The sequence below is a fragment of the Triturus cristatus genome, chromosome 12, assembly GCF_964204655.1.
Source record: "Triturus cristatus chromosome 12, aTriCri1.1, whole genome shotgun sequence".
In the NCBI taxonomy this organism is placed as follows: domain Eukaryota; kingdom Metazoa; phylum Chordata; class Amphibia; order Caudata; family Salamandridae; genus Triturus; species Triturus cristatus.
In genome coordinates, this window is record NC_140595.1 from 87,690,117 (window position 1) to 87,715,286 (window position 25,170).

Consider the following 25,170-nt stretch of genomic DNA (forward strand, 5'->3'; position numbering starts at 1 on the left):
ACCCAGCACCTCCTACTATGTTTTACAAAACAACATGACAAAACAAAAGAAGCGATGGCAAAGCCAAAGGGTTAATAGCAAATACTAGACCCAATGGCTTTGCCAATTTTTGTTTAATGTTTTCGTTATGCCCTACGATTGCAGTTCTTTAGAGTTTACCTTCTCGATTAATATTTTTGCTGGTTTTCACTGTATGCACTTTTTTGTGATCCTGGTTTTCCGCCATTACCGGCAGGTTTAAGTGCTTTTGGAATTTGGTTCACTATCGCTGCTCAGTTAATTTGTATATGTTTTAATGAGCCATTCTGTGTCTTCCAGGTCGTGTAGTTTGCATAGGACTGTGATGCCAGATTTAGCTGGTGCATATTCGATCAACTTCCGTATCTATTTTTGTAGTTTTGGCTTGTTCCCTGTATCTTACACTGTCTCCAGGTCAAGACCGTCTCGGGAGCGGCACGTCGAGGCCCAGGAGGCGGGGCGGGGAGGGCCAGGCCCGGGAGGCGGCAGTTCTCCTCCTCGGCTCTCGAGCTTCCTGTCGCCGGAGCAGCGGTGGAGTCTCGAGGACCGTGCCCGCTCCTTTCGCGAAGATGCCGGACTTCATGGCGGTGCTCTCGGGCCTCTGCATCATCTTCACGGTCGGCATGTTCACCACGGGCCTGTGAGTGTCCCCCACCCCCCGGCTTTCCCTCGCCTGCGAGGCCCCGGCGCGCGCTCGGTTCACGCCTCTTGCGTTGACGTGTCCGGGCCCGCGCCGCCCCCTCAGCACCGTGCTCGCGTGGCGCCTGCAGCCGGACGATGCGAGGGGGGTGCCCAGCCCGGAAACAAGCCTCTCACCGGTGACGAGGCTTGAGTGCATACAGACCCCTGAGTGGGACCTAAATTTGCAATTCATTTAGTTTTCGGATTCCAAAGTTTTCACCACAAAAGTTCAATTGGAAGGAAAAATGATCTGCTTACCTATTGCGTCGTCATTTTAAGTTGAAATGCTCTCCCCCCTAGTTCCTGCTCACACCTGCAATCGATGCCCTAATTAAGTGCGTTGGACTTTTTCTGGTGCACGTTATGTTTTTGTTTATTAAGCATGTACAGCAACTAATGCGTCAAGTGCAGCCAAATGGAACACTTGTGAGATGTGAGAAGGAAAAGCGAGGAAGACTTAATGAAGTCATTCTAAAAAAACAAGGCAGTATTTCAAAATAAACAAGACACGTTTAAGTGGAAAAAAACATACGATATTCATTCTGATATACTGCGAGTGAAATGACGACACAAGGGAGTAGGTTTTAGTTCAAAAGTTGTGACAGCTAACAGACGAATGTTTAAAAATTTTACTGTAAACTGTTAGTAATGCGTGTGGTGCTTCAGGCAAATTTAATGAAAACATAAGGTAAATAGACACATTTTTTACCAATGGTAATAGTGTTTATCGTTGTTTATTAATAGGAGATGGGGGAAGTGGAGGCTATAATGTGGAAAACTGTGAATGGAAGGATCTTCAGCTCCAAAGAGGTTGCTTAAGGGCTGGTCTGCCAGTTTAAGATGTCAAAATAGTCACTCCATTATTTTTTTTAAAATATGTGAATTGAACTGCTAGGAGGGTCCCTTGGAATTAATTAAAGATTGCATATTTCAATCTTCCAGTTGCTTCCCATGGTGTTGAGGAGGCTGGATATGTTATCAAAAAATATGTGTCAGTCTTGTGAAGAACATTTCAAAGGCCATGTGATCCACTCATACATGACAAGTGCTACAGGGTGGGAAATGGCAGGAGGCATAGTTGTCAAGTGTTTCAGGCCCTTGTGTGATGTGCTGCTTCAGTCCAAGTGCTTTTCTTTAAATTCTGGGACTTGTAGTAATGTGTTATAGTGGAATAAACAAGACCTCAAGTCCCAGCATTTAAAGAAAAACCCTGGACCGGAGCACCACATCACGCATGGAAACTTGTAAAGATGGCAGGGCTGCTGAAGATCTTATGCTAGCCTCTAGAGGTGCCCACATGAATCTCTTTCTAAGCTGATATGAGGTGCACATGTTTGATCGAATAGCCATTATGCACTTTATACATGTAATGACTTATTGTGAGGTGACTAAATGTAAGGTGAAGATGGGAGAGTTCACCACTAGCCTAGGCATTGTGTAGGAGTAGGTTAATTTGGAGCGGTAGGTTAGTAGAGAAGACTATATACTATTGTTTGTTTCTTGAAGGTAGAAGCCGATGCTGGGATATCAGGCCAGTTGACAGTCTCTGTTTTCCCGTTTCTCAGTACCATGCTCTCATTCATGTTAACCTGTAAAGTCACTAAACCGTTCCATTTCTTTCTACCCCCTGATTCACAAATGCCAGTTTGTCTGATAGTAGGACTTTTGAGACCGCCAGATGGCCAATGGTTAACAAGACCACAGCAGGATTGATTAGGAAGTGTGGTAGTGCTCTTGGACTGTGTATCAAAGTGTTTAATTTCAGGTTGTTGGCAGTGTCACCAGAACTGCATGTTAGGGGTGTTCTGCCTACAATTGAGCTATGATAGACAGACAATTGATATTACTCAAGTACCTCTCTTTGCAGTTCCCAACATGCTGGCATTAAGTATGTAGCTGAGAGCCTTAAATACTAAGTCGGCATTTAACCACAACAACAGAACACATGTTCAGTACTTTAAAAAAAAAAAAGTAATTGCATTTTTATTACAAATGGCTTCTGCAGGAAACCCTTATTTGGATTAACTGTATCGAAATTTGACTATTCACTGCAGTGACCTCACAATGGTTGGTAACCATTTTGGTTTTTGGTGACATGAAACCCTGCTCGTGCTTCGTTCTTGCTGTCTGTTTGATGTTCCTCAGAAACTCTTGGTGAAAACCATCTCCAATATTCACAGTTAGAACCTCTCTGTTAAAATGATCCTCATTATTCACAGTTACTATCTTTAATTCTGTATATTCAGCCATCTTAACATTCTCATTCACTTCTACATCTCAAAATATGTGGTTTTGAATTCTCACAGTATGGGTTCATAGGTTTCTGTGTCATTCATGTCGTAATGTCACATTGTAAAACCTTCCCACACAACCAGAACATTAGCTCACAAACAGACTGTTTGTATCTCACTCGGTACAATTGCTGTTTCAAGAGCTGGTGCAAATGTTGACGTATATGAAGGAATGAGATAAGTTCCAGAAAAGTATTATAACAGAACAAATGGAAAGGTTTGATGCCTTAAAAAGTTGAACACACAACTTGAAAATATTACACAGTTGCAATTTTATACTCAAAAATTGTATGTAAAAGTTTGTATTAATTGCATAGCTGAGGTGGGTGGAAACATCAATGAACTGACTCGAGTAAACTTCCATTCAAAAATTATTATTACATTTAAAAGCTGATGTAGCTCGACAGGTTTATTTGGCTGCTTATGTGATCTCTGTGTACAACCTTTAGATTACAGGTTTGCATCTTTGACAATTCACTCAGTCCTTCTCCTTACTGAATTAATTAATGTGGGTATCATCTAGCTTGTTAATGGTTAGATCGGTTACCAGCATTTGGACACATCTTATTTGCAATTGGTAAATTGGCTGTGGAAAGTTTGTTTACGAGTAATAACTCAAATGAATGTTTTGTGTCCGTGCTTGCAGAATGCCATGTGCATGCCCTCTTGATGTGTACATTTCAAGATCAATAGCACTACTTCAGCTCTCATCTTAATCGGTTTATTTTAAGTTAGTAGCTTTAACAGGTCACATACATATGCCCGCCTTTTAATTAGCTTTCAGCCAACAACTCTTTCCCTTTCATCACCCACGGTGCAATCTGTTCCAGCACTCAAGTAATGAATTCTACCTACCACCTGAAACATCTTTAATCCTGTTTACTTATAGATGGTAACTCACTCACAGAAAGATGCCAGAACACTCACCCGACTTCACAAAAAATCTGTCAGACTAAATTACTCACGAAAAACCATTGTCTTGGGGCATGTTCACAACAAAACAAACACCTTGAGACTAAGCCAAACATATATTAGATGACTGTTCTCCTCATCAAAGTGCTTCGATTTAACACTGAGTGATAAAGAAATGCACATTAAAATATATTTAGTAAAATAAACAACTAAGCAATAAGTGTTGATATACATTTAAAACAATTTTGTGAAGACTAGAAGCGACATTTGGCATAGAAAGTACTTTAAAAACCCTACTTTAAAAACACTTTGATATAGTACCACAAATGAACTCTGACTACCTTTTAGGAACTATCAGTCAATGCAAATTGTTAGCAGCAGGTTACAAGAGTATTTTTTCAGGAAAATTAATCTCACATTCATGTCTTTCTTTATTCCTTGGATGCTTTCTAAATAAGAGCAGCAGGTGTCGCAAAGTTTTAATGTGAAAAATATAATTGCATAGTATGTTATTAGCAGGTTTCCACGTGTTTTATTCGGAATTCCTGATGTAATGACGTGAGTGACATGCCAATTGCATTTCTGATCCACCAGATTGCTTTCAAATCGTGTGGTTAATGATTTTGCAAATATGTTAGAACGTTCTCAGGAGCTGGAATGCCGAACCCTTCACTATAGAATGGAAACTCTGAGCAAGTTTGAAAGAAATTAAGTCTTTTATTAGATAAAGAAGAACACAAAACACTCGTTAATGGCAGAAAATGAGATTTTTTGTGCTGTTAATGCGCTCTCTACTCCTTCTGCATCTTCCATGCCATAAAACGTTATAATTGAAAAAAGTATCTCCCACTTATGAACTCTATTTCTTTTAGTGTGCCATTCAACATAGATTGGTATTAACCTCCCCATACCGCACTTCTTTAGGCCTGGCGCTAGCTAAGATCGTTTGATTTTATTATATGTGTAATGCCCTGACTTGCAGGTAGGGGTCCTTCAGTCAGACCTCGTCATCCATTGAATGTGAACTGTGTAACAGAACTAGTAATCAAATGAAAAGCACATTAGAGAAACTCAACTCCTGGAATGCGACACACAAGTGGAAAAAATAAGCAAATACAATTGTTAATAAAGCCAAACAATGGTAAGGAATGTGCTGTCCAAAAGCCCACTGTAAATATTGGTATTGCCCACAGTAGGTCTATCCTATAATAGACTGTTAAAAGCTATCTGTAGGGAGGATCTAAAATAAGCAGCTGTTGAAATCTGAGGGTGGTATTTAATACAAACAGACTTAAACCACAATCTCTTCTTTAATTACTGTAGGGCAACAGAGTAGAGTATGTTTGATACTATTCATTTGTCTGTAAAGTAGTTCCGAGAGCACATGGGTGATTATTAGGTTGACATATGTTATCTTTCCCACTCCCTAAAGAGAAGAGAAGCTACATACTACTCATTTTGCAGAAATTGTGCAGTGATGTGCAACAAGCTTGCAAAAAATGTAAGTGTGCTGCTGCATCTTCACACATCACGAGTGCTCTGCCAGCCTTACACTTGGGAAAGTCCCGCAGTATGAAGGAATTTTCCTACTTCCAAAATAATGAAGTCAGTTTAGCCGAACAAGGTCCTGCGTAAGTTTGTTAATGCCTTGTTTGACGTTTTCTGATCTAATAAGTGACAGTGTTTATGATGCACCTACCTCCCGGGGATCTCTTGGTTTTCGTCTTAAGAGCTGCTTAGCCAAACAAATGAGGCTTTGGGTTTTTCTTAAAGTCCAAATGCTGCATGAAAAACTGATTTCTAGATTCAGGGAGATTTGTGACTGGAGATCGTTTAAGAGGTAGTCACAACTGATTTTAGTGTATTGTTTGAGCTTCTTTACGCCATGTATTGCTGTGATTATATAGAGTTTGGAACCTGATAGCAGCATTAGTTACCATCAGTTACTTTACACTCGTATTTGTCTGCCAAACAGCAGGCATGTCAACCGTACTGGATGACGGGAAGGGGATACAGTACAGCATTAAATCTTGCGGCATCAAACAACAAGAACAATCACCCTCTAATTATTGAAGTTTATTGATTCTCCTAAAATAAGAACACATTCATGATAAAACTCATTCACAACTCTACATCAATCTTAAAATTGTTTGAAAAGTCACCCCCTGATCACGTTATGAGCGGTACTGGTATACCAATTGCATATTGTGCACTATTGTTAGAACTGTGATCATTCGAACACTCTAGGGCCCTCTAGGATTGTGTATTTAGCCAGCTTGCATGTTGATTACCAGTTCTGTTGATCATACTTACTAATGTACAGTGCTCTCAACACTCAATGGTCCAGTCCATGGTTCTCAAGAATCATAACTATAAAAATAGAACTCTATGTCCCTCATTATCTCGGTCATGGTATTTGCCTCCCTCCCCGCCATCACCCCTGGAGTATCAGTAAATCCCTGGGTTAGGAGGAATTAAACAAGATTACAAGATGTAGTCTAAAAGTACCCTCAAATGGGAAGAATTATAGATTGAATCTGGAGTATCGTACATGATGTGGCTGGTAATTACTCATTTGTACTGGGAGTTTATCCAGAAACATTGTATGTGTGACATACCCCAGGTAGGTTATCATGGATTTTGTGATACCAGTCAAGCCGGTAATTCTTGTTACTGGCCCCATCTGGATTAAAATAGAAATTATAATGAGGCCTTATGTCTGGATCTTACTCGTATCCAAATTCTAATACAAAGACAAATTACCTCAGGTGTATGAGTTTCTTGCATGTTGGAGCCGTAGGACCTGCTACTACGATGGGTGCTTACGGGCACCAGTTTATTACTCAGGTCTTTTGGTCCTGGAAAATCTAAGGTTTCTCACTGCCTTTTCTTTTCGCTTTCTTCAAGGACGGACCTGCGAAAGATGTTTTCTACCAGGAGCGTGGACAATATTCAGTTCCTGCCCTTCCTTACCACAGATCTGAAGTAGGTAGAAGCCACAATGCAAATGCACAATGAATTGGTGCACAGTGAGGGGTTTAATGTCCAGGAGCCTACTTGCATGGGTTAATTGAGGGTTGTGTTGGTAAAGGTAATTTGTAGAACCTCTTATTTATGTTTAACTGACTTTCTCTCTTTCCTGCCTTTCTGCTCTTTCATTGACGCTAATCAGTCAGATATTAAAGTCTTTCTTTCTCAAGACTAAGGTTGCCTTGATAAGTTGCATTATGTCCTTTTTGAATTCTCTTCTGCTCTCTCCCTTTCCTCACTCCACTCATAACGCCACTGTGTAACTCTTCACTTTCCTTATTGTCCCTTTGAAGGCATGTTTGGAACCTAAAGAAAGGAGGCTTGAAAGGGATTCTTTCCAAGATCTGCCAATGTTTTGGGTGTACCCCCCTGTCAGGCTGTATCTCCACTTTCTTGTGAGCCACTTCGTCTCTAGGGGCCATATGTAGGTAACATACTATTTACCGATTCATAAATACCGAATTTTACCGATTCGGTATTTATGAATCGGTAAATAGTATGTAGGTAAACAATCGGTAATTATTACCGATTCGGTAAATATCGGTATTTATGAATCGGTATTTACCGAATCGGTAATAATGCATCCCTTCCCATTCATTCCTATGGGCCTGGAGGCCCATAGGAATGAATGGGAAGCCATTTACTATTACCGATTCGGTAAATACCGAATCGGTAATAGGGGAAGCATAATCATGGGTGGCAGGGTGTCACATTGACACCCTGTTGCACCCCTGATTCGTGCATGTGTGCACATGTGGCGCACATACATGCCCTAAGGGCATGTATGTCTGCCACATGGCACTTTTAAAGCAGCCAAATTTAGCTTTTTGATAGGTATTCGTTATTTAACATCAACCTGTAGTTGGTGTTAAATACCGAATCCTTACTACTGAAATTCACTCACTTGAGTGCTCCCTACATATGATTTAAGGATTCGGTAATTTACCGAATCTGTATTTTACCGATTCGGTATTTTACCGATCCCTTACTGATTCGGTAAATTACCGAATCCTTAAATCATGCCTCCTACATCTCACATGCCTAAATACCGGTCGGTAACGGGATATTTACTGAATTTCGGCCGTTACCGACCGGTATTTAGCTACCTACATGAGGCCCTATGTCTCATTTGAGAGAGTGGAGGTAAAATCAAAGAGTGATAATTCAAGCATTGTGGACACTTTACAATCAACCAGCCTTTTTTTAATTTCAAAAATGTTTTATTTGGTTTGGTAAGCAATTTTATCTAGCTGCAAGCTATCTAATAAGCCTATCTTCAATGGCCTACTGATATACAGGCCACCTGGACCGAAAGCAAGCTTTTTAGAAAGCTTCAGAGATATTTTAGAATCATGTATGCAGTTTTCTAATTTTACTATTTTAGGTGATTTAAGTTTTCATTTAGAAACTGACCACAATAAAGACTCAGAGCAACTCATTGATATTTTAAGTGGTTTTAGTCTTTCTCAGCGGGTGAATTCCACTACCCGTGTAGCAGGTCCTTCCCCGGGACGGCATTTTCTCCAACAAACCAGACTTAAAGGTTGTTGATATCCTATCTATTACATGGTCAGATTATAACACCATACTTTTTATCTTAGAAACTGTCCAGCCCTCCCATGCTACTTAAAATTGTGTGCAAATCAAGGATGTCCAAGCTTGGAACTAAATTATTAAAACAGACCTGGTAGACGTCCTAGACAGATCTCACCCCTCAATAATGAAAGATTCAAACTAAACAGTAGGGACATATTCTGAGTGGGTAAGAGTCTAAGTCACCAAATGCGCCCATGTCGAAACTATTAAAAAACACAGAAAAAGGCCCTCTACCCCCTTGTTCTCTCCTCAGCATAAAGAACTATAACAAAAATGTAAAGGCATGTGAAAGTATGGAGTAAAAATTATCTAAGTGAAGAGAAGGCCAGATACAATAAATATATTCAAGACTACGAAAAATTGATTATCGAGAAAATTAAAAATGTCTTGGAGAAACTTTTACTTAGCAAAGAACTTCACAAGGGAACTTTTTTAAACGGTTCAGATTCTTTCCAGGCTTTCATCAAGTTATATAATGGCTCCCCGACAACGTTTCTGTGATCACCTAGTGGAAATTTTTAAAAATAAAGTGGAGGAAATTCATGGCAAATTAAATGCTATGGGAAGGCTCTCAGTCCTGGCCAACAAGTATAGATCTCATAAAAAAACACCTACTGCAGTTTTTCCCCTCTCGTGAACAAAAGAGTAGTTGAACATGTTTGCCAAACAAAATCAGGGCTCCTTCTGACCCCTGCCCACTGAAAATTGACCATGATATAGCAGGGGTGGTTGTCCCTCCCATTACTATGCTACTGAACACCATCATTGGCTGGTCTCTTGTCCTTAGAGTGGAAAAAAGGCTCTGTCCACCCATTGTTGTAGAAACACTCATTAGATCCAAAAGAGGTAAAGAACTATCGCCCTATATCTCGCTTACCCTGAAAAACACATGAATATTGCACTCTAAATTTTTAGATGAGAATGAGATCTTGGATTCGGCGCAATTTGGGTGCAGGCGAAATCACAGCACAGAGTCTGCTCTGGTCTTAGCCACAAAGGGGTTGGGAAGTATCTTGGATAACAGTGGGAAGGTGGCAATGATCCTGCTGGAGCTATCCACAGCCTTCGACACTGCACACCCTGCAGTCCAATGTAGAAATTGGAATCAGAGGCTCAGTTCTTGAGCTGTTCTTCTCTTTTCTCTCGGATAGAGACCAGTAGGTTGCCCTGGGAGATTTTGTATACAAATCCTTTTCGCTGCCACATGGGGTCCCTCAGGGCTCATTGTTGAGTCCTACGCTCTTTAATATTTATGTGGCGCCCTTGACAAGGCTGATCTGCTCTTTTGGTTTTGCCCCAGTGGCGTATGCAGATGATACACAAATTGTCGTGTCAATCTCGAATGATGTTGATGAGACTGCACACCACTTGAATAACTTCATGAGTGCTATTGGAGAATGGATGAGTAATAATAGCCCTAGGTTAAATTCGGACAAAACTGAAGTTCTCCTCTTTGGTAAGGACCCTGCCTTCTGGGATCAACGCTGGTAGCCTCAGGTGCTTGGTTCTCTTCCAACTCCGGTACCCTCGGTTAGGAATCTGGGAATTCTTTTTTACCCCAATTTCTTCTTCAACGACAGATTAACAAACCGATATCTTCCTGTTTTTTTCTGTTGCGCACTCGAAGGAAAATTCTCCCTTTCATCCCATATGAACTTCAAAAATCAGTGGTTACTGCCTTAGTATTGTCAAGGCTGGATTATTGCAATGCCCTATATCTATGCATCCACCAGCGCTCTCTGAAGAAACTTCAGTGCCTACAGTTCCCAAGTTCAAGCCAATTCCCGGGGCATTACGATAGTTCCATTGGCTCTCTGTGAAGAAAAGAGTCCTGTTCAAGCCCGTATGCCTAGCACATAGGACGCTTTACGGGGAAGGCCCAGCATATTTAAAAAAAATGTTCTTGGTATAGCCCCAGAAGAACCTTGCACTTGAATTACTCCAAGACAGTCAATGTCTGCAAAATCAGAAGAAAGAAATGGGGAGGTAGGAGCTTTATCCATACTACAGCACAACTTTGGAATAACCTACCTGAACACCTCAGAGGCCAGTCTAATCTATTCATTTTCAGGAAGTATCTTAAAAACTGGTTATTCTCCTGCCCGGTGTGAGCAACTATAAGCCTTTTAATAAACATGACCTTCTCCTGTTGCTGTGATTAGTTGTAGGCCATTTTTGGCCGCAATCCATAGCTCAAGATGTGCCCTATCTCAATGTAGCAGATATAAGCACCAAGACGCCCTTGACATTTGTGCGCTATACAAACGTTTCAATATCAATGTCCAAATCGATGAGCTGTACCTAGAATACAATACATAAATAGATAGATGCAGTAATTGTTAGCTCAGGTGCAGTTATAATTACAGAACCTGTGTGCTCGTTGGATTTGTGGGCTAGAAAGTTGGGATGCATAGAACCCCCTTCTGGACCTGTATGTGAATTTTGCACTGACGACTACCCCTGGAATGCACGTTTGCACTTTAAGCCCTGTACTTGTAAGTCATGCAGCCAGTGGCAAGAAGAAAACAAATGCGATTCTCAAAGCTGTTGCTGTTCCTTTCTGACGTTTACACTCCTTCACCCTACTGTAGACCTCAGCAGCAAATAGAAGGCCTATAATGGGTCAAGCCTGGGATAAAGATTCACTTCTGTTACATAATTGGGTCTAGTGAGCATGGTGAGAATTATAGACTACCTTCATTCCTTTGCCACTGAGACATTTTATCATACATATGCCATACATTTTTGGAGACACAAAATAACTGGGCTCAAGAGATAACAAAGACACCATCTGTTTGGTTCAGATTTAAAACTAGCCTACATTTTGGCATATTCACACATTAGTATAACTGGGTAAATAACCCCTGAACCAAATGCACCAACACCATGTGTGGTGAATGCCAAATATATGGATAAAGAGGTTTTGCTCCTAGTGTTCCCTTACTGCCCACTTTTGACTAGCTTGAAGTTTTTCCCACTACAGGCCATACTCCTCCACAGACTCACTTCTGTAGTGTTGCCAACACCAAAACGCATGTAGCCAAAGGGCAACACCTTTTACACTTCTACAGTTTAACCTGCCATTGTTCCTACTCGTGTTACCCCAATATTCTGGGCAAGATGGCGGAATCAGAGAATTCCCTGGTATCTCACCACCCAACAGCCCTTATGCCCCCCAGAAATCCTCAACCAACCACTGATCTTTTAGTACAAACCTGTCTACACATACATACAACATTCTCCTTTGAGAGACCTTGACTTATTTGCAATCTGTTCTTCATTTTTGAATTTTACCCCAACTATATTTGATAGGTTTGAGGAGAGACAGCTTATCTCTTATTATGCAATTAGCCACAAATCTACTTAACTTTGAAGGGTTGAGGAAAGTTGATCCTACTTCCATCAGTTTCTGGCTTTTGACCATCTCTCACAACTACCCTACTGTAGTGCCTTTTGTTATTTTGACAGAACCCTTTTGGCTCCCAACGGACACCGTAGAACTGTGACGTAGGTGTCAGAGCGCAATGCCTTGAAAGCTTGTTTTAGAATGTTGGATTCGCAGTTACATGCAGCAGAATAAAGAGGTGTAATATTAAGCTCCGTGTGTGGCGTAGTCGTTGGTGTGTACCCAGGCTGGGAAGACACTACAAATGGTGGCAAGATACGGGATAAGTAACCTGAAGAACGACCGTGCTCTCCTAGAGGGTTTGTCATGGTCCAAGCAGACTCATGCGTGCCATGTGTGTCGCTGTCGAAGAACAGAATCAACTCTTCATGCACGTGCAGGCAAAGCTCAACTGCAGTCACTGTAAAGCAAGTGAAGACAACGGAAGCGCTGTAAAGAATCTATACGTTGATGGTCGAGAACCTGTTGGTCAAGCTATACGTGGATGGTGCCGCACTGTCACACAAGATAAAAGTGTACATTATACAGAATGTTAACGCTGAAAGCAGATTCAACCTGGTTTATGAAGCGCAGCCGCTAATAATCATAACTTGCAAAATAACGCTGCGAACAGAAGCGCTGCAAGGTGGAGCTCAGCCAGGTGTTAGAAAATGTAAATTGACATTTAGAAGAAAATAAATAAATGACTTATTGAATACACTTAAGAGAGTCATCACATTGGAGCTCTCCGTGAAGTTGGCTCAAGGAGAAATGTTTGGTGTTGCGCTTATGGAGCCAGCCATACCTGAAGTGGTTCATTCACAAAGTTGCCGAGTGGGGCTCAGAACAACTTCACAGGTCTTCAGAAAATAAGGAGACCAGACGACTCTCGGAGTAGTGAACATTTTGAGATGGTGGCAAAGAAAGTCACGTTTCCAGCTCTCATTAAAGATGAGTGAGAAGCCAGCATGTCGCAGAGTCTCACAGACGAGTTGCAGACACAAAGTCGAAGGGATCCACCCAAGGTGTCAGTAAGTTTCACGCTAGTCTACAACGCTGCTGCATTTTTTTCAAACCACCACTACCTTACGATACTGCCAAAAAGCAAAATATTGGCCATAGATGGACTGTGTGGCTGGAAACATTTGATGATCTTATTGATGCATTTGAAGAGACTGATAACAAAAAGATTATCAAGTGTCTCAAAAATCTTACTTGTGATGTGTGAATGAAGTTATAAAGAAAATGCTGTAAACTGACAAAGAAATTCCATATTGTCAGATTGAAGAAGCTCTGAATCTCAAGTTTAATCCAGTACCAAATGTTTATTACGAAAGATACATTTTCAGTCAAGAATGCCAAAAAGCTGGTGAAACCATTGATTAATTTGTGAAGAGACAATGCGCTTATCAAAGACTGCAAGTTCAATTAATTTAATGATGAGGAAGTTATGCGACTTAGAGTTATTGATGGATGCTTTTCATTCAGATGACGAATGCTGAGAGAAACCCTTATTCTGGAGAGAGTGTTGATGGTTGCCAGAGCTGAGGAGCGTGCTGAAATACAAGCTGCTGACATGGAGGCCGTAGGTGCCCAGAGTGAATTGGTCAGGAGTATAAAAAGGAAGCCAAAGCAAAAGACTGAAGGACACAAAGTGATGTCTACACATAAAAAGAAGTTATGTTTTATGTGTACTTTCCTTTCCACATGAAGGTAAACATGTCCCGCCATTGAAATGATATGTAAAGGCTGTGGGAAAGAGAACCATTGTGTGACGGTTTATAAAGCGAAGGAAAAAGTAAGCGTATCACGGTGCAAAGACAAAATGGCCTCCACAACCTTCCAGAGGCAACTTTCGATGCACACCCACCAGGCCCAGCGGCGACATCAATTGAGGCAAATTGACACTGAACAAAACTTGATTGTCATCTAAATCATCGTCAAACAGTTTGTCCACCTCACTATCAAATGAAAGTGAGGAAGATGTTTGAGCCATGTTGACGTTTACCTCAGAGAAATGTGCGCATGTAGTACTGGTTGCATGTAAAGAAAAATGCCAGTCAACAAAAAGTTGATGTACCAAAGTCATACAAACATTGTCTGAAAATTACATTGAAAATAAATGACTGCTCAATACCTTTCATCATCAACAGTGGCGCATCGATAAACATAATGCCTGAAGAGAAATTCAATGAGTTATATCCATTGCCTTAACTTACGCCATTGAAAATCAAAGTTTATACCTGGGCTGCATTGAAGCCTATAAAAAGTCAAGGTTCATTTGTGGCTTCACTGAAACATAAGAAAATGAAAGTGCTAGCACCATCTATGTTCTTCATGGTACATCAGCAAGTGCCTGTCTGCTCAGTTTCAGTACAGCTCCTAATATGGGATTGATTTCTGTGAAGTACAATATAAATGCTCACCACAAAATAGTAAGTCTTTCTTGCATGGTTTGGGAAATCTTAGGACTATGAAAGTAAAGTTACATATTACTGATGATTTTATAATGCAGATGTACTCACGGGCAACTGCATGTGTCCGCTATGACAGGGAGGAGGAGTGTACCAGACCTTTTGAGATTGAGCGGGGCATCAGACAATGCTGCGTCTTTGCACCATTCGTGTTTTATCTTTATACAAACAGGATGGAAGCAGTTCTGATGGGGTCTGTTAAAGATGTAACCTACATTGATTCAGCCCCTCTCCCGATACTCCTGTATGCTCACAATTCAGTGCTTATAGCTAGAACTGGTCAAGCGCTGCAGAGACTCATAGAGGAGTAAACTAGCTTCATGAATAGTTTGAATCTCCACTTAAACGAATCAAAGTCCTATGTACTTGTTGCTGGTGAACGGTCAAAGAAACTTCCAGCTTTCCACATAGACACGTACAGGGTTGAGGTGGCGGAAACATTCTCATATTTGGGGATCCTTTTCGACGGAAAGTATACATGGAAAAATATGGTGTCAAATAAAATATAGCCCTCTTATTAGAAAAAAGTATAGTGGCCATTTTTAAATTCATGTAGAAGTTGGGGTCAAAATCCATCTTGGAAATACTAAGTGTATAAGCAGCTAAAGCCATCGCTGGTGCCACGTTTAGGACGGGGCTATGGAGAATGGCCGCAATTGACTGTCTTCAGCGTATCGAGGACTTGTTTTTTATCTCTGCACTGTAGCAGCTCAAGCTCATATGTCACGGCGAATTGTGTGTATCTTATATTTCTGATACTATTCGGCTTGCGCCAATTTCACTGTAGCATTCGATATGGAGAAGGTAGACTGTAACCTTGAATCAAGCTATATTGAGGGACTGTTTAAAACTGGATTTTGCATACAAAATCCCATGGCTGCAGTATGTGAAGCACTCTTCGATAGATGTGGGTTTACATGAATTATTTTAGGCCCCACTCACCTGTGCACATATTACTAAGGCAAGACTTAAGGAGAACTTTCTGGCAAAGGCTGCGCTAGTTAGAATGGAGTCCAACAGAGATAAATCCATCGTTAGATTATACAAAATGTACTCCCCATCAATCAATCAGGGTGTACAATTGTATTTAGCATTTGTGCAGAATTTACAGCATTAGTTTATCCTGATAAGGTTTTGCCTAAATGAAATCCCTTTAATGCTTGGTTATTCACATTCAACAGCTGGACGAGCTTCTGGTGTGTCACTCTGTAGCATCATTCCCAGTGGCTTCTTTGAAGAGCAGGCAATCTCATTTGGATTCTGTGCCAGAATATGAATTGATAGTTTGACCTGCGTTTTGGAGGATGAATTGCAATATCTATGATTAGCTCTGAGTGGATCATGTAAAAAGAAAAAAGAAAACAAAGTCCGTGTGCTTCTAGAGTCCTCTCTCCGGTAGTGGGGCAGATGTCTGGGTCTGTTTCTCCTCTATTTCTGGCTGTCCGCGAGGTCAAGGTGGGAGAATCGGAGTAGTGACCCTCAAAATAAAAAGAATATAAACAAATTCAATTAAGCTGTCCTGCTTATCACTGGGTACCGTCACCATCACCCGGGAATTTGAGCTCAGGGTCTACAGGGTGAACACGTGCAAAGGAGGGAATGTGCTGTCCCCCTCTTTTTAGACAGACGGTGTAGAAATACTCAGTGTCCCAGCCTCCACCACCCTGTGCTGAGATATTTAACAAAAGGAACTTGCCTTCGGCTACGGCCCTCCTGGGTCGTGGCAGTAGGGGTCTTGCCGCCCTCCTCCTCCTCCTCGGGTCGGTCAGACCTGCATGTCGTGCCTCTAGGCGGTAGGATCGAATCTTCCTCTCCTGCGTTGCCCTCACACTGCAAACCGAGCCGGGCCTCCCGAACCTGCAGGGCCCTCTCTCCCGCTTCTTTATTCTGCGTCGCGATCTTCTTCTCTGTATTTTCCTTGTCGGTATCCTTCTCCCCTCCTCTGGTCTTGGCGTTCTCCTCTCTCTCGTAGCACCCCGGCAGGGCTTCACTTCTACCCTTTTGGTGTCCCGGCGTTCCAAACACTAGACCGGTAACCTCCCCCTCTGGGAGACGGGTCGCGGGCGCCATCTTGGAAATCCCGCTTGAGCGCGACGCGGTATTACACTGCCTCTCCTCCATGTATGGACGTTCGGGCCATACGGACTGTGGGTATCGGGATAAGAAGTCTACGTTCCCTTGAGCTCGTCCTGGGGCATGGAGGGCCTGAAAAGAAAAAGGCTGTAATGACAAAAACCATCGGAGGACTTTGGGGTTGGTCTCTTTGTGAGTAGCAAGCCATGTAAGTGGGGTGTGATCAGTCACCAGAAAGAAAGTCCGCCCCAACAGATAGTTCTGCAGTGCCTCCATAGCCCACTTAATAGCCAGACACTCTTTTTCCATGGTGGCATAGTACATTTCTCAAGGGAATAGCTTTCGACTCAGATAGAGAATGGGCCGGAGTTCTCCCTGTGGGTCGGGTTGGGACAATACGGCCCCAAGGCCTCGGTTCGACGCGTCTGTTTGTAGTACAAAAGGTTTACTAAAGTCAGGACACTGTAATACAGGGGCCTTACATAGGAGGGATTTCAGTGTCTGGAAGTTGTTTTCTTGGTCGTCAGACCAATTTAGTTTGTTGTTTGGCTGTCGAAGAGATAGTAAGTCTGTGAGGGGACAGGCTATGGTGGAGAACTGGGGAATAAACCGTCTGTAGTACCCTACCAGACCAAGGAAAGCTCGTACATCCTTTTTCGCAGCTGGTCGGGGTATCTTTTGTATGGCTTCCAGTTGGTTATGCTGTGGTTGTAATGTTCCAGCCTTTATAGAGTACCCCAGATATTCTATGCGTTCTGTGCCCAAAGTGGTCTTTTTTGGGTTTAGAGTCAATCCTGCCCGAGAAAGGGAAGCAAAAACCTTTTGTAGATGTTGTAGATGGCTTTCCCAATTAGGACTGTACACTACTATGTCATCTAGGTATGCTACCGCATACTGTTGGTGATCTCTTAGTATAATATCCATTAGTCTCTGAAACGTGGCAGGGGCACCATGGAGCCCGAAAGGCATGACCTTAAAATGGTATAGTCCTGAGGAAGTGGAGAAAGCTGTTTTCTCTTTGGCTTCTGGGCTTAAGGGTATCTGCCAGTACCCCTTTGTTAAGTCGATGGTAGACATCACTCTTGCTTGGCCTAATCTTTCTACAAGTTCATCCACCCGGGGCATAGGATAACTGTCGAATTTAGAGTGGGCGTTCAACTGTCAAAAGTCAATACAGAACCTAAGACTACCATCTGGCTTGGGAACCAAGACCACTGGTGAGCACCAGTTGCTATGGGAAGGTTCTATTATGTCTGCCTGTAACATGGCCTCCACCTCACGTTCTACTGCCTGACGTCTTGCTGCGGGTATTCTATAGGGTCGTAATTTTATTATTTTTCCTGCTTCTGTTTTGATGTCATGGGTTACTAGAGACGTATGCCCTGGATGACTAGAGCTCAAACCTGGGAGGGTATCTAATAAATCGTATAGCTGGTGTTTTTGTTCGGTACTAAGGTCTTTCCCTGTGTTGGGCCGTTCTAAGGGATTTTCATAGGAAGGTTGGAGTGGTATATCCATGTGTTTAGTAAGGGTGATATGATAGGAACTACTGCATGGCTTTGTGGCGGGACCGGCTCTTCCCATTTTTTTAATAGGTTTATGTGATACACCTGTTCCTGGGATCCGGTTCGGGGTACTGCTATTCTGTAGGTGACAGTGGTATCACAAAATGTTCTACACGTCGGTCTGTTTTGATATAGAGTTGAAGGAAGGGGCCCGAGTCGGGTTACCGGGTCACTCATGACCACCTATATGCCTTCCCAATAAATGAAGAGTCTGTCAGACGGTGGAGAATACAAACCAGTTCGTTTATTGGTAATATGCTGCAGCAGAGCCCAGTTGACCAGTCTCCTTAGATGACTGTGGAGGGGTCTGATCTCCCCCCACATGGGAGTACAAGATATACAATCCCAACACCTCTAGAGTCCCGCCCAAACCGGAATTTTCCAACTCGGGCCACGGTGAACAAAGGAGACACATAAGATGGGCAGTGCCATTGGACAGGGAACATGCTATCTCAATCTCATGGCCATTCAGCAGCTCTCTACCATGTAAAGCTGAGGGAATAAGTGTATCTAACGGTAAAGGTATGCAATAATGAACAGTACATTCATTAGTACAGCGAAGCTCCAACCTTGAGAAGTACAAGCAGGAGGTGCAGGGCAGCCTTTCTGCATAGGCAAGCATTTATGAGACAGACATTCGATCTCTGTTACAAAGCAACATGGCGTCAATAAAGATGGCGCCATGCATGCTAACTTACCCAAAATAGGGGTTTGAACATAGCCGATGGAACGTGTTAATCATGCGCATTACGGAAATAACATTTCAAAACTAACAGAGTTTTGGTGTGTGATCGACTGCAGAACTTTTCCAAGACACCATCAGCATGTCATACAGCCGCTTGGGGATGCATTCAATTATAGCAATGACATGAATACTCGGAGCTACACAGAAGGAGCATGATAAAGCTCTCACCCAAGTATGCCATTTATTGACTGATGCAGTCTTGACTTTGAATGCAGAGAAGTGTGAGTTCCACAAGACAAAGTTAACATTCTTTGGCCATATCTTCTCAGATGGGGGGTTTGACACTGGATCCTGCCAAAGTACAAGCCCTGTCAAATGCTGAATCCCCCACAAAATGTTGCTACTATACGTTCCTTTTGTGGCATTAGCAGTTACTGCTCAAGATACATATGCAACTTTGCTATCATAAGTGCTACCTTACAAGAGTTAATGAAGAAAAATGTTTCATTCAAGTGGTGACATGAATGTGAGAGAAGTTTCAAGAAAATCAAACAAGCCATTGAAACTGCTACTGAAATGGTGTATTTCAGTCCAAAGCTTCATACAGAGGTTGTTGTTGACGCTAGCCCAATCGGGATAGGCACTATCCTGGCACATCACAGAGGACACCCACATGCCCAAAGGCATATTGTAGCATATTGTAACAACAACAAGGAAACCTAGGGTCAAAAAAACAGGAACAATACAAGAAAAATACAAGAAAAAGCTAGTCGAGTACTTTCTCATTTGTAATAAATCCCATCAGCCGCCATATTAGTAGCTCACATCATCTGGGATTAGATAGCCCTTGCTGATCACTTAAGAGAATCAGGGCTACAGACTAAATAGGCAAACAAAACCCATCCATCTAAGGTATGGTGTCTTACCTCATGTTTTGATATGGCTATCTTCTATGTAGGTGGTGGTGATGAAAAGCAGTGCGAATGAAGAGTGAAAAGTGAAATGATAAAATCATCTACTAGGACAGAAAAATGTTTAATAGTATCTGTCGGAGCGACAAGATTAAAACCAGTGTAGAAGCAGTTTTGAAAAAATAACTACTCAAGTTCAACAAAGGAGGGTCTACATGTTTCAGCCTCGAGATTAAATGATAATCAGGCTTTCGTCAGGACCTATAAGAACTCGTGCTACTGCTGTATATGTAGTGTGATCCAAAGAAATCAAACACACCAGTGAAGTAAATTATATAACCTACTTAAAGTAAGGATTTTCCAAACACTCTCCTTGAATTTCTCAGGAGTATTCTTCAAAATCCTAAAGAAAAAGAAAAATACTCAGTCTAAATAATTATGTATACAGTCCTGCTTAATCATTATTGTCAAAGTGAAATCAATTTTGCAACTGTAACACCTGTTGAATGTGCTACTGGAAACATTTGGAATTGTCAATCTGCCAATTTCCATTAATTCAATAGAAAAAACACAACACACGCTTACCCGTCCAAGTACGGGAACACTCCTCACCTCACCTGGCATCCGCTCAGAGAAATGAGGCCCGCTCTATGTAAAGACAAATGGGTATGAGATGAATTTCAAAACACAAACCCTAATGTCTTTATATTTTATATTTTAAAACCACATTGCAAACTTTTCAAAATAGCGTCATACCAAAGTGGCTGTCTAACTAGTTGTCTTATCATTCAGCAAAACTGTTAGTAATAAGAATGGACAGTGACGACATGTCTCAGAAGTCAAAAATAGAGATATGACATACATAGTCTGTCATCGAGTGTCTCTCTCTCTAGCCCACTAGTATATAAAAAAACCTCAGATGTTACTCTTTCTTTGTCCATAGGGTACTTATATATAAAAAACCTCTGAATTATACGAATATGCTAAATCATAAGCGTCTCCAATATCCACCTAGGAGATTAGCAATGCTCATTATGAGGTGAGTATGTTGCTTACACCCCATATTGATAACTTAATATAGACACATAAGGAGATACACGGCCACTCCTTTATCAAGAATACGTATATTATCATACCCTGAATCAGCACTACCTCTCGTGTTACTACCGGTAGTGGCAAAATCTCACTGCCTCATTCTTTCCTTAGAATGAGCAGTTATTGACTAGAAACGATCGCAATCTGGCTCCATCTATAGCAAAGCAATTTTTCTTTAGTAACTAAGACGTTTTCTATTACTATAGCTTGGTAAAAGGTCGACCCGATTCAACTAACCTGTCCGTCGGTACCTCCGTGATTAGCAGAGCAGGATGGGGAGGTGCCGCTGCGCGCGTACCTGATGTTTAAATACAAACCATCCCAAGTGCGCTGGTGTTTACGCGTCATCAACAAGCGTCATCCACAAGCGCCCAAGTATCATGGGAGTTGTAGTCTCCCGTCTACGTGTACGTTTCTGACACAGAAAAAAGAAAAGTTATTGTAACCCCTTTCTGTCAGGTATAAGAGTATGTATTAAGGGATAGCGGACTTGCTCGAATAACATCTCAGTAACATGACCAGGCACAGTGGAGCCAATGGAAACCATCTGTGCATATTCACGTGCATTATGAAGAGAACACAATTGTGCCCCCTACAGTTTACGAAGTGAAATAGATAGATCGAGATGTTATTTTTCTTCTAATTTAGAAACAGCCATTTACAAACAAATGAGACGCTCTCTGATAGCCAAAAAGCGCGGCTATCTCTCCATATGCGATCACAGGGCCACCTCTTATTTTTCATTACACCCATTCACAGCTACAACTAGGTTTTGAATCTGTATGTCTAAGGAAAATGACATCTCGATCTATCTATTTCACTTCGTCAACTGTAGGGGGCACAATTGCGTTCTCTTCATAATGCACGTGAATATGCACAGATGGTTTCCATTGGCTCCTACTGAGTGAGTCATTGAGACTCAATGACATTTTTGCAACGTGAAGCGTTCCAGCCATTTGGAAGTCTGATAATGGCACGCCGGTCAACTGTCAAGAATTCAAGGTTACCTTGGAGCATCAGAAGAGTACACCTTTGTGGCCGCAGTCCAACTGACTTGTTGAGGTTTAATGAGCATGCTAAAGAAAGCAGTACAGCATGCAACTCTTGCAATGCTCAGTTTAAAAACTGTTTTGAATTCCTCCTTACAAGCCTATTGTTCAACACCTCACTCGACCACAGGCGAAAGTCCTGCAACTTTGATGGTCGGGAGAGCAATGACAACCAAGTTACCTCAATGGACCAACAAAAGAGAAGGAAGTTAGAATACAGCTCGGATGAAGGACTTGGTTGATAAGGAAAAAATAAAAGCTTATGCTGAAATTACGCGACATGCCAAGAACATTGAGTTTAAGACAGAAGATCTAGCGATCGCCCGCCAGCTGTGAAGGCGAAAATCTGATGTTCCATATAATGGTGCACCGTTCCACGTTGTGTTCACCAAGGGACGTATGGTCGTTGCCCAGTGTCCTGGAAGTCTGTTACCAAAGACCCTTCTCACTTTTGGTATTTAATTCGTTGGTCTTCTGATCAAGATGGTGAAAGAAAGACTGAATCTGAAAACTCAGTGACTGCTATTACTTCTTTACTAACTTTGAAAATCTCTGACAGTGAAGATGACTGCTCCCAGATTCCAGTAACCCGATATGGTAGAATAATTAAAGCTCAAACACAAGGTTTAATAGGGACAATAGCTAACAGTGGATGTGGGGAAAACACCCAGGAGTATTAAAACTGCCCTCACACACAGCAAGCTGTATCATGCTTCATCATAGGGCTGCTAACACACCTCCGCGCAGACCAACGCTGGAGGTGGCGCAATAGGGAGGGGGAAGACAATACAACATAAGATAACAATGATGGGGGATCACAAGTGAAAAATTGTGTAGATATAGTGATTTAAAACTGGTTTCAGGTAATCCCTATTCCAATTTTAATACTGGGTGCCCAGTCCAGATTAAAAATTGAAACAGTGGATGATGGGTTGGGGGAGCTTATAATGAGAAACCCAACCCTCCACTCTGCAGAACTGTCGACATGTTTCAGCCGGCAAAATGTACTACCCCGGCTTTCATCAGGACTCTCAACAATATACCTTGGATGCTAACCCTACCTCCTTATAATCCATGGGTTAAGGAAAAGTCACCCTACTGAGTCTCTGCTCAGTTTAGATGTGGACGAACCCTTCGCTCTCCAAGAGGAACCTATTAAAACCAAATCAGTGAAAAACAAACAAGGTGTAAGGTGCTGAGCCATTCGTGCAACACCCAATTCACATCCTCAAGGTGTCTTGCACCCAGAAACACTCAGCTAAAAACATGCAGGACGTAACGACACCAGCATAGGCCAAAGGTCAAAGATATGATGCCCGGTCGCATGCCGATATTGAATGAATAATTAAATCTTCCTGTTTGCGTGTACACGCCTTATACTCGAAGGTGTACATCGTAATACCATATTGGTGATGATTAAAATTTATAGGTATCAATGCTAGGAGAAACACCATACAAATTACATAAGCCATAGTGTAATGCTTACCGAGTTTATTAAAATCTCGACTTGAAATGGCGGGGGAGTGAGCACAGCTCCCTGTAGTCACACTCTGTTAAAAATGGGGGATAAGACGTAATCACAGTTGGTTACTTACAGAGGTTGGTATGTGAGACGGCATGTCATAGGCGACATCATTAGTCAAACCCCATTACTGCCGAAAAAAGTGCGATCCACTCAATACCCCATGGAAAATCCTGTGGCGGCATAGTCAACCCCGCAGCCTCCTTTAGCGAGGCTGGGCACAAATGACTCAAAGAGCGCTATCATCTCTTCTAGTTGGGCCCCGCGTTTCCCCACTTACTACATCAAGGTGAGCTGTGGCCAAGTAATACTTTGTCTCTCCCGGCGCCGTGTAGAAGTACAATACGGTGCTGCCAAGGCTCCGGTTAAATGAGACAAGTTCCGCCAACGTTTCCGCAACAAGTCCCACATGACCGCCGTCACCAGGAAGTGTTTGAGAACTAGAGCGCAAACCACCGCGTTCGTTCATACGGGGCACATTTGATTTCAAGAAAAGCCCGGGGTGGACTTTATCAGCAGGTTTCCCAGAGCCCGTGTGTTGAGTATGTCATTCAAACGGGAAGGGGAGGCCATGCTTCAAGTAAAAGAGAAGCCATTGTATCCAATATATGATTGTAAACTCTCATAATTCCCAATGGTGAGGAGGATGAGATTCCTATCACCAGTATATAGACGCTCTCAAATGTGGGATATAAGCAATTGCTGGAATAATCACCCATATATCAGGGAGTCAGACGCTATGGTTCCTTGATGACATGATTTTATAGGAGCAACCTATACAGCTGGTTAGAAATTATTCACACTGTTCCAAGGTATGTCATCGTTCAACCCATTTGTGTGGCTACGAGCCCTATAAATCCAGTTCTGTTCCCTAATAAAGAGAATCCACTCTGGATCTCTCATATTCAGGTTAGGTTTGTCGATGACCGTCCAGAAGAAATCCTCAGCCAAGTGATTCTTCTCTTTGTAATGAGTAGTACGTTTACTGACAGTTCTTTGGCATCTGAACATAGATCTGTGCTCCATAATCCTCGTTTTCACTCGCCTGGTCGTCATCCCGATATAGATGAGATTGCAGGGGTATCTCAACATGTAGATTACATTGGTGGAATTACAATTAGTGTGCCTCCGTTGTTCCCACAGGTGGGTGAGACCGACGTTCATGGTTTTGGTGTTAGCTGATAGGTGGCATATGTCGCACATCACACACCTCGTATGTCCCATTACCGGGGGGAGGGTCCAGGTGAGTCTTCCTTCCTCTGTGGGTTCACGTCTAAGTATGGAATTTTTGGGTCTAGTATGGACCAACATGTCCTTAATATTCTGGATCCTCTTAAATGAAACAAGCATTTGTAATGCAATAGGTCTCGCATTTGCGAGAGATTGAGCTATTGGCATTGTAAATGACAATGCCTTTTATCTATGTGTTTTGAGAACCTGCAAGCAGTATGTAAACATGCACTTTGCACTTATAGCCCTTGCTTACGAGAAGCAAGGCTGGCAGTAAAAGAGGCGCAGTTACTGCCAGCCTTGCTTCTTGTAAGCAACAACTATAAGTACAAAGTGCATGTTTACACACCGCTTGCAGGTTTTCAAAACATATAAATATTAGGCATTGTTATTTACAATGCCAATAGATTAAACTATCGCAAATGCGAGACCTATTGCATTGCAAATGCTTGTTTCATTTTCTGCAGGTCTCCACATGTGGGCGACTGAGCTCAAAGTTAATATTGTCATTTTGAGTTCTTGCACTATCCTTGGGGCCACTGCACTCAGCACCACATCTCTGAAACAAAAAGCTTTGCCTCAGTCATTGCCTGTGTATGATCTATCTGAAAATAGTATAAAAATTAATTAAAATCTACATAGATTCATGCAGT

General features: G+C 42.1%; 1 protein-coding gene across 1 annotated transcript in view; it reads left to right on the top strand.

The window, feature by feature from the left end:
* The first annotated feature begins 434 nt into the window (after nt 1-434).
* Nucleotides 435-25,170, top strand: part of SLC50A1 (solute carrier family 50 member 1) — a 58,285-nt gene continuing 33,549 nt past the window's right edge. Inside the window, exons 1-2 of the mRNA XM_085640148.1 lie at nt 435-658; nt 6,810-6,887. Of these exons, the coding sequence (XP_085496274.1) occupies nt 588-658; nt 6,810-6,887 (149 nt within the window). The 5' untranslated portion in view covers nt 435-587. The remainder of the gene's footprint in view (nt 659-6,809; nt 6,888-25,170) is intronic.